This window comes from Carlito syrichta, unplaced genomic scaffold (assembly GCF_000164805.1).
Source record: "Carlito syrichta isolate Samal-C Ts95f unplaced genomic scaffold, Tarsius_syrichta-2.0.1 Scaffold316427, whole genome shotgun sequence".
In the NCBI taxonomy this organism is placed as follows: Eukaryota; Metazoa; Chordata; class Mammalia; order Primates; family Tarsiidae; genus Carlito; species Carlito syrichta.
In genome coordinates, this window is record NW_007260523.1 from 1,715,026 (window position 1) to 1,725,356 (window position 10,331).

General features: G+C 41.6%; 1 protein-coding gene across 4 annotated transcripts in view; it reads left to right on the forward strand.

Annotated features, from left to right (window-relative positions):
- Positions 1 to 10,331, forward strand: part of RGL1 (ral guanine nucleotide dissociation stimulator like 1) — a 263,517-nt gene that overhangs the window by 211,941 nt on the left and 41,245 nt on the right. For all 4 annotated transcript variants that reach the window (XM_008074430.2, XM_008074431.2, XM_021707212.1 and 1 more), the window contains 4 exons: positions 2,183 to 2,367; positions 5,272 to 5,396; positions 6,208 to 6,423; positions 8,799 to 8,902. In XM_008074430.2, coding sequence (XP_008072621.1) covers positions 2,183 to 2,367; positions 5,272 to 5,396; positions 6,208 to 6,423; positions 8,799 to 8,902 — 630 coding nt within the window. The remainder of the gene's footprint in view (positions 1 to 2,182; positions 2,368 to 5,271; positions 5,397 to 6,207; positions 6,424 to 8,798; positions 8,903 to 10,331) is intronic.

A 10,331-nucleotide genomic window follows, 5' to 3' on the forward strand; every position in this document is an offset into this window, starting at 1 on the left:
ATATATTAATATCACTAACTCTTCCCTGTAATTTTGGGTTTCTATCTGGGTGTTCTTTCAAGTGAAACACTGAGAGGTCATTAACTTGTCCCATTGTGAGGCTGAAGATCTTTTTTGACTTCTCTTACATTATGTGAATTATCACCTGTCCCTATCTGTTTCTCAGTTAGTCTCATCAGAAAAGTAACTTCTCACTGAAACATTAAGAAATATTCAGCAAGTAGTAGTGTTGACTAGATTGACTTATGCCTCTTTGAGAAGTGCAAGACTATTCTTCTGTAAGAGTCAACCTGCTGTATGCAAATGCCAGACTTCCCTGAGTTCTAGTCTGTCACCCCATCTGTGTGCCCACCACAGTTCTGGGCTCAGGGCTTATCAGGAAAGGAGGGAAATTATTCACAGAAGAAATCATATTCCTTGTGAAAATGAAGTATTCAAATGCCACTTCATCATTTTCTTCATTTCATGATATTTGATTTTGGTGAAGAAAGGAGAATAATGAATACTATGTGTGGGCCCTCAACAGATACAAGTCCATTGATTTCATTTTACTCATGTTTTCAATTAATCCTAGAGCCCAGATTGATTTGTTTTAGTTTTCTGGAAGGAAATAAGAAATTTTTGCTAATTATTTTATTTAATCTGGACTAAAGGTTTTGGAGAGTATTGAATTATTTCTGTGACTTTTGTTTGATGGTTTTCTGTCACCTACTTTAGATGTAGATGATTGAATATTATAATTTCACATGCCTTAATGCTCACATTAAGCATTAAAGGTGGTGAACACAGTAGTGAATACACTAGTGAAAACAGCTAACACATTTCTTTTCCGTATCTTTGTACTTTAATTCCAAAAGTTAAGCATTAAATTAGCTTTCATCCTACTTATGCCTTGATTATAGTCAAGCTCCTTGGTATGAAGTTGAGACAGGAAAGTTAGATGCACCTGTGAAAATCCAGCCTGCAGTTTCACATATATGGGTCATGACAACTTTTACTCTAGTTATAGTTTGTTAATTAAATAAACAATTTGTTTGAAGTATAATTTGATAACGATAATTTTAAAATATGCTAAACTTTTTTTTTTTAGCTGAAAAATCATCAATTAGATTTGGGGCTAAGACAAGGTGTTGTATCTCTGTCAACAGAATAGGGATGGATTATAGTTCCTGTCACTTCTCAAGTCATCATCAGTGAACATGCCTGGGCTGGGGGTATAGCTGATTGCCTGTTCTTCTCCCTGGTACACAGTCCAACATGTGCCTGACTCAGGCGAATCTGTAAAGTCTTCTTAGAATACAAAGCCTAGAATAATAGCACTCAAAATATTTTCTTTCTTTTTTTTTTTTTGCCGTTCTGCTGCTTGCCTCTTCCCTTGAGTAGGGGGCTGCCCTAACCCAGAGACAACATGTTTGTGTTTTTGGTATCATGTCTGGAGAGAGAGCTGGGCATATGCAGTGACCCTGTCTCTTTTTGTGTCCTGAGACCTTGTTTCCCCAAGGTAGACTCAGCATGAAATCGCCTTTCACAGCGGCTTTGCTTATCAAGTTTTTCCCTTTTATCTTTCAGAGACCTAATTTCTTACCTAGTATTTCTGCCACTTGATATACATTTTCCTCATTGTCATCTCAGAAACAAAAAGATAATTTTTTGAGGACACTTTTGGTGCTCATGCTGAAACACTGGTGATCTCTGTAAACTTAAATGTACGCATTTATCTCTTAGAAACTCAGGCCCTTCCTTTGATCAGATGGATTTCTGGCCCACTGGCAGTCAGTTATTTCCTAAAATATTAGTATGACAGATTTTGTGATCTCTGATTTGAGCATAATCCCATTGTGTACAGACTGCTTTGAAGTTGTTTCAGTGCTTACTAAATCTCCTGCTACATATCTTCTTTTTCTGCCCTGTATGGGTTTTTCCAAAGTTTAGGTTTCTTTTTAAAAAAACCTTATAACACCCCTCTCCCTCCTGCCACTATTTAAAATAATAAAGTGTAGTTGCCTTGTTTTCAAGTGCTTTAAATTTGTTGATGTTTCTAGTAACTTTTGGTCTTATCTGCTGACCACCTACTGGAGTTTTCCTGGGCACGCATGCGGGATGGGTCCCAGTGTCCAGGGCTTGTTTTGAGTTTCTGCTGCCAGCTGCATGCAGTGAATGAGTCTCCATTTCTCTTTCTCAGTGCAATCGCTTCAATACTGAGGGCCTGGCTTGACCAATGTGCGGAAGACTTCCGAGAGCCCCCTCACTTCCCTTGCTTACAGAAACTTCTGGATTATCTCAAACGGATGATGCCAGGCTCTGACCCGGAGAGAAGAGCACAAAATCTTCTTGAGCAGTTTCAGAAGCAAGAAGTGGAAACTGACAGTGAGTACTTGCTTGATCACAGGACAAAAGCTCAATTCTGATTCTCCAACCTCCGTGTTAGAAAAACGTTCTCCCTATACTGACTGAGTAGGAAGCCTTGGTACCCTCAAGAGGACAAGCTGCTGGAGGATTGGTGTGGGTAAAATATTCTCTAGGTTATTGAAGTGCTAGTTAGCCTAGAGTTGTAGAGTCAAGAGGGAATTTTCAAGACCACTTAGTATGGCTCCCTTATTTTATAGATGAGAAAACTGTGGGAACTCTGGCTCAGAGAAATTAAGTAAGTTCACCTGCTATTCAGAAGAAGGGACTCCCTGATGGTTTTCTATCTTCCCTTGTCAACATGTACCATGCTGAACCTGAATTTGCATTTTGTTATCTGCCTAATGGCTCCTTCTTCCATTAGCTGTAAACCCACCACAGCCTCCCCCATTCAGTTGAGTCCAGTTCTGACCCTGTTCACCCAAGAACTCGGGAAAGATTTTTCACCTTCAGCATAGAAAGCTTCACTGTAGCCTGTCTCTTGCCAGCACAGATTACTGCCATTTAGCATTTCTAATGGCCTCATCAAAGGAAGTTTCTGTGGCTGTTTTTTCCTATTTGAGGAATTGGCTGCCTATTTTCAAGGACAAAGGAAGGGCTACCACTACAGGTCGTGGGGTGCTTGGAAACTATCAGACTTTGAAGAAAGTCAGAAAGAAGTTAGGCCAGGCGTCTAGCTGCTGGCTTATCCCCTCACTGGGGTGCTGGGTGACGGTTGCCATGGTGGCTGACCCACTTGGAGCTTCTGACAGGCATTTCCCTGAAGGGATGCCTGATTTCCTCAGTGAGGGAGAGGAAACATTCCTTTCCTTCAATAAGGGAAGCTGCATCAGCTCCAAAGAAAACAGCCTCAACTTCCAAACAATACCTGCTGAATTTTTTATGGGGGACCAGAGAGAGGGAAATGCAATTGCATCACTGGAAGCTGCCTGCCAAATACTCTTATATCTCAGATGACTTCATCTGCGGAGAATGTTTGAATACCAGGGGCACTCCTCTAGTGCTGGACCCTGCTCCCTTCAGGGCCTCCATGCCTGGCTTTGTGCTGGGGTGGAAAACTCTGTGTTGGAGCCCAGCTCTCCCCACTGGGACTGCCCCTGGCTCCACGCCTAATTGGGGAACTGGTGGGACCAGTCTTTCATTGTTTCCAACCTAGGAACTGGAAGGCAGAGCTCATTTGGCAGGCCTAGGCAGGGGAGAGGGAGATTGCCTTGGTTCCCATGTGTGCTTGTTTTACCCAGTCTACTCCAGCAAAAGCCTCAGACTCTCCCATGTGATATTCAAAAGTAAAATCGTGCTTCAAGTTTTCACATACCTCTGAAAGATTATCAACAGCATAAGACAGAGGCTGCATGGACCATGCCCCAGCGAGAAAGAACTGTGTAACCTTCATGCACAGCAATCTAGACGTGTGTTGGGCTGCTGTAAGTGTTTGCTGAATGAATGAATGAAGAGGTCAAAACTTAGTGCATACCCTTCTTAGGTGAAGTAGGCTCTGCATGGCAGGGTGATTGGCAAGAGGCATGAGAGGTCCATTTGGAACCTTTGTTTGGGATCCCACATGTCTTATTCTAGCACTGAATGAGGGGGTACAAGAGTTGTGGGGGACAAATGATGAAATCGGATTGCTTAACCTCCTCTGTTAGGGTTTTAGCTTCCTTTCGCCTGTGCCTATGAGTGTCCTGAACTCTAGGGGTAGGTAGTGATCCCCTCCTACATTTGCCAGTCATAAGCCAACCCCATTCACATTCTAGATCTTCAAGTCTGGGGTAAGGTGGGCATCCTTAAATCATATGCCTGCTACTGAGTAGGCAGTTACCACATGCTGCCCTAAATGTAGGGTCAACTCTCAGAACCTCTTTGCACCTAGAAACCAAGAAAAAGCCACCACAACTTGATCCAAGATGCCTAAAATTCTTTTATTTGTCAAAGACAAAAAAGGTTTAAAATATAAACATTCTGGGGAAGTAGTAACACACTGATTTATGTCTGCTAAGATATAACCGAATATAAGTAGATTTTTTCTTTGAGGAGAGGTTTGAAAGGAAGGAGGATGAAGAATGTGAAAGGGAATGAGGTTGAGAAACAAGAAGGGAATTGGAATTGGGGAAAGGTTCGAGGGACAGGAGACTGGGGATTTCAGTCAGAAAAACATCACCAAATTCCAGTGTTTTCACCAAAATCCAGTCTGGATATTCCTATTCTAGGAATGAACCTTTCAGTTTTTTCTTCAGAGTCGTGGGTGGTGATTTTCTCTCACTTCTTCAGGCCACACCCTATGTAATTTGCTAATTGATGATCTTACTGATGATACGCCTCAGGTGAATTAGTTAAAGGTTGTTCTCTGTCTTCATGCATTCACTTTAGGTAGAAACAAAACGATTTTGAGAATCCTGAGGATTTTATCAGCCTTTCTAACACCAAAATGGCCCATCTCATACCCCAGACCCTGACCTACTTCCATGTCCAGTCCTTCCAGGCGCCTGGTTCTAAGTGGCCCAGCAGTTAAGAACCGCATGGTTGCAGTTAGGCGTTACTTGGATTAGTCCTGGAACTGATGAGAGTTTGAGGGAGCCTAAGATGAGGGTAGCCCCTGAGTGTAAGCCCAGTTTTGCTTCTCTAGGCTCTGCCTAATCTGGCTCCATCTTCAGCCTAGGAACCAGTGGTTTGTCAGACTGACAACATGAAGTCTCTAAGAGCAAGCAGTTTGGGATGACCTCCATTTCACCCAGAAGTGTTGTGCCTGCCGTTCCCTCCCAGAGTTTTCTGAGGGTTTGGCTTTCTTCTTCCTAAGTGAAAGAAGTCCAGTAACTCTAGATAATGTATACTGGCACCAGATTGCTAACTTTTTCCATATGTGACCAGATGGGCTCCCCAGTACCATCTCCTTCAGCCTGGAAGAGGAGGAAGAACCGGAGGGCGGAGGGTCAGCGGAATTCACATGCTTCTCAGAGGACCTTGTGGCTGAGCAACTGACCTACATGGATGCAGTATGTCTTCTCTTTGTGTCTCAGAGGACCTTCCGCTTAAAACATGGGGGAGTGATGGTGATGGTGCTGGAGAGAGCAGTGGGGGTAATGTGACTTCAGTCTTGAATCCTTCAGAGAGGATTCTTGCACTTGTAAATGCAGGGTTAAGATATGACTTCAATCTCTCACCTGAGTAACTGAGACCTGAGCACTTTTAAGTCTAGGAAAAGGTGCTTTTTGTTTGCAGCTCAAGACAAAGAGGGAAGTAAGAATTCAAATCTTAATGAAACAAAATCAACCCTGTTCCATGGGTATTTTCCTCTGTCTATACTCATAAGTATTTCAAGATCTGAACTGTTTATTTGGAGGATAATAAAGGGGTCAAAATATAAGATAGGATAAAATAAATCCAGAGTCCATGTGTGACTGTATGCAGCAGCTCACTTCCACATGTGCTTCCTGCTCTTTTGATGTTTGGATATTTTTGTTAGCTGTACATATTTGATTATGTCCATTGCATTTCACAGCTCAGTGTTAGATGATAAATACCAGTTAAAGAAAAAATGACTGTGAGGAATTGTCACAGTGGTTGTGGGTCTTCTGCATGACCACTTTTGAGAAAACAGCATAGAAAGTGGCAGAGAATTTCCATCTAATGAATATGACCCAGTAGTTTGTTAATAATTTACTTGTCTGTTGAGATGGACACCATGAGGCAAATCAAGTAGAAAAGGATTATTTGTCCATTCACAAAATACTGATTTATAGATGATGTGCTTTGCTGTATGAAATGCCTGTGTTGTCCCTAAAGTCAATTCCTCTTTTGTTCTAGCAACTATTCAAGAAAGTTGTGCCTCATCACTGCCTGGGCTGCATTTGGTCTCGAAGGGATAAGAAGGAAAACAAACACTTGGCTCCTACAATTCGAGCTACCATCTCCCAGTTTAACACCCTCACCAAATGCGTTGTCAGCACCATCCTGGGGAGCAAAGAACTCAAAACCCAGCAGAGAGCCAAAATCATTGAGAAGTGGATTAACATCGCTCATGTAATTGTCTTTTTAAAAAATATCCTTTATGCTTGGTAGATGCGAGTGACTTCCCCATCACCTTGTTGAAGTGGGTTTGCCGTTTGCTTGAAATGCAGAAGGATCACCTGAGCCCAGCAAGTTGACACTGCAGTGGCTGTGAGCGTGCCACTGCACTCCAGCCTGGGTGACAGCATGAGACTCCTACTCAAAAAAAAAAAAAGAATATAGTATCTGTGTGTATGACACAGTGTGGCTCAATGACTCTTGGTCCAAATTAAATATCAATTGTGCATTTATGTGATAATAAGAAATACAAGTTAAATAATTTAAAGTATATTTCAGATTCCATAGCATGTGCTAAATGGTCCCTGACATAGTTTCCTAATACTTATGTCTTGTAAAATTGTGTAGGGAAACTTAAAAAAAAAAAATGAAACTTACAAGTGACATCTTGCCAAGATTTATTTTACTTTTCCTGCATTCATCATAGTCGGTGTCTACTGAAAGGATGTTTGAAAATTGACAATTTTACATTCAGAACATTTTTTTAACCTAATATGATTATATTTTCTTGGCCTGCTACATTTTAACTTTTGCATCACAGCTCCTAGAAGATGTCTTTTTTTCTAGAAATGGAACTTGATGTCTTTTGTACTCCTTAAAACCTTTCAATTAAACCTCTTCCTAAGTAATGTGTTCCATATGTTTATTACAATTTGCATGATATATCTGTGTCTGAGTTCCTTTTTTTATTACAAGTTTCCTGATTTTTAGAACTTAACTTTTGGGTTCTGAACCTTTTTTTGTTTGTTTTGTTTGTTTGTTTGTTTGTTTTTTGAGTTGTAGTCTCACTCTGTTGCCCAGACTGGAGTGCAGTGGCCGCTCCCGGCCACCGCAGCGTCGACCTGCTGGGCTCCGGCGATCCTTCTGCCTCAGCCTTCCAAGTAGCTGGAACTACAGGCGTGTGCTACCACGCCCGGTTGATTTTTTTTGATTTATTGTAGAGATGAGGTCTCGCTGCCCAGGCAGGTCTCGAACTCGCAGGCTCAGGCAATCCACTCACCTCAGCCTCCCAAATCGCGGGATTACAGGCTGAGCCACCAAGCCCTGCCGGGTTCTGAACCTTTGCTGAGTCATGCTCTCATAGGCTTGGTTTCCAGACTGCAGTTCAGAGCTCACATTCTCTCTGTCTCTCTGCCTTTTTGCCTCTCTGTCTCTCTCTCTGTCTCTTTCTGTCTCTCTCTCTCTCTCAATAAGGGAAGGACATTGAGATATTTTTAAAGTATGGACATGACTTTTGCAAAGTACTTCAACATTTACTCTAAAGAAAACGTTCAATGCTTTGGCATCATTTTCAGTAGCCAGATTTTGGCATGTTAAATTAGAGAATGCTGTTTTTCTTTCGTATTTGGAATTAGCATTACTTTGTGAAATGATCCTTGAAGTGACTTGTATTTATGCCCAACCACTCTGGGACCTCTTATCCCAGATGTTCTGTGCAAAGCTGTCCACTCTCCCCATATTACCACCTTCCCTGTGCCAGTCAAGAGTGGGACCCTCTCCCTGGCTGTTTGCTGTCACTGCTATTTATCCAGTGGACTTGGACTCCAAGGTCACTAACTATAGGCTTCTTATGGTAGCTGAAGTTTAAGTAGGGAGTTTGTCTCCTTACCCAGAAAATGGCATCCAGAATGTTTCCTGTTCTCTTTCTATTTTGTTTTAAAACGCTGCCAAAATGAATTTTATTTTAAAAGGCCAAGTTATTTTGGAAGCATTGAAGTACCAAGGTGTTTCTCAATGTTTATGGTTGTGGGACAAGCCAATTTGAAATCAAATGAATGTGTATAAAAATATTCCCTCTTGGCTAAGAGCATAAAAGCCAAAGTTCAACTTGTGGTGAATTTTTATTGCCAAGTTATATACACCTCTGTGGACAAGGGCTGGTCATGAGATGTTTGATACCAACTGACCTCGCGGTGGCTCCTACCCAGCTCACTCTGTGGGTCTAGAGGAAATCTGAAGTGATCTTTCATGTGTATTTTGGGAGCCTCTGTGTGCCTTCAGCAGAAGAAAGTTGCTTTCTCTAGCATAGCTCTGTAGACGTACCTCCATTAGTGTTTTTACTAGGAAAGCTGGAAACTATAAAACTGTAACAACAACGCAAAAAAATATATTAACAGGAGAAAAACAAGCATACAGTGCCAAAATCTATAAAGTGTTTCGATGGTTGGGGTGGGAGGAAGGAGCCACTTTTTGATGTTCAGTATTTATACAGCTGCCTATTTAGTGGCAAGAATTCATAGCAGCTGTGATACCTCTAGAACAGGAAACCACCAAGTCACTGTAATATTGATATTTAAATGGCTTTTATGTTTTAATCACTCCCCATACAGGAATGTAGACTCCTGAAGAATTTTTCCTCCTTGAGGGCCATCGTTTCAGCGCTGCAGTCTAATTCCATCTATCGGTTAAAAAAGACGTGGGCTGCAGTCCCAAAGTAAGTTCCCGAGTGTCTGCTCCACTTTTCTTCCGCGGGGGCAGGGGGTTAGGGAGGTGGGGCTAGTTGCTATATGAGTGCTCTGGGTCCTTACCTTCAAAGCTCATATTGTATAACAGGAGAAACATATTTGAAATCCTCTATGTGTTCCAGACGGGGTGCATCTTACACATCATCATTAATGAGTTTTGAGGCAGGGCTGCTGTGCAGAAATCAAACTCATTCTAAGTATGCCAAAGCCCAGATTATTGGCTTTTGGAGTGATTTGAAGGATGTGCTTATCATCTGAATTTTGAGGGATAAGGCTGTGGAGTAATGAAGTTATAGCAATTTGCCATAATTCTGGTAATTTTTTAGCTTCATTTCAAAGCTTAAGCTATTCCAGGATTTGAGGGATAATGTGTGCAGATATAGGACATTTATTCTTGATGTTTGACAGGAGACTGTTTAGTTGTCCATTTCTGCTTCAGCAAATTAAAATCTATGTTAGAGATATTAAAAAACCTCTCTGTGTTCCTTCCTGGCCACATTCTATGCTGCTTTTCTTCATATTCCTTGGTGCAGCCTTAGGAACAATTAACAACTTAACTTCCTTAATATATGACTACTGCTGTTCCTTCCATTTCCAGAACTTCACTTGTAGAGAATGTTTTGCAAAGGAGGAAAGGTTGAGGCAGAGGGCAGTTCTGACCCCATATCAGTACTGATTTAGAGGCTGGGGATTTTGTCATGGGTACCAGCTAGGCCAGCTACATTCAACAAGTCTACCTGGGTTTGAACTAGTTAGGAAGTCAGGCTACATCAGGAAAGAATGTTGAATTCTGTATGGTCTATACCATATGTGATAAAGTCAGCTTCAGTCAGGAGGGAGGCTAGCTGGCTCCCTAGCCCAGGCTGTCCTGGTGGAACTGGGTGGGGGGGAGGGGGTGGTGTGCATACCTTCTAAGACAGCAGTCACACCAATGCACATCTTTTGGAGAGTCTTGCCTATATGCACCAGAGGACATGTATACATAACATTTATGATAATAAAACCAAAACAAATGTAGCAGTATTATTTCAAGCTCCACCTCACTTTCATTCATTTATTATTTACATATTTCACAGACATTTACTGGAAGTTTGCTACGTCATTGGAAAGTCACTGTTGAAGACACCAGTAGGAAACCCTTAGAAACAAGACACCATGCAACCAATTGCGCCTCTTTCTATAGCTACATCTAAAATAGTATTATAATAGTAGTACTGTAGTACTGTGTGTTGTGTGTGTGTGTGTGTGTATGTGTGTGTGTGCAGGCATGTATGTGTATATTTTAAATAAAGTGGCTTTGAGAACTTGAAGGAAAGACTGATTTGGCTTGAAAAGGAGAATGTTGGGTGGAAAGGTTTCAAGATTAAAATAATGCTGTTAGTCCAACCAACACCTTTT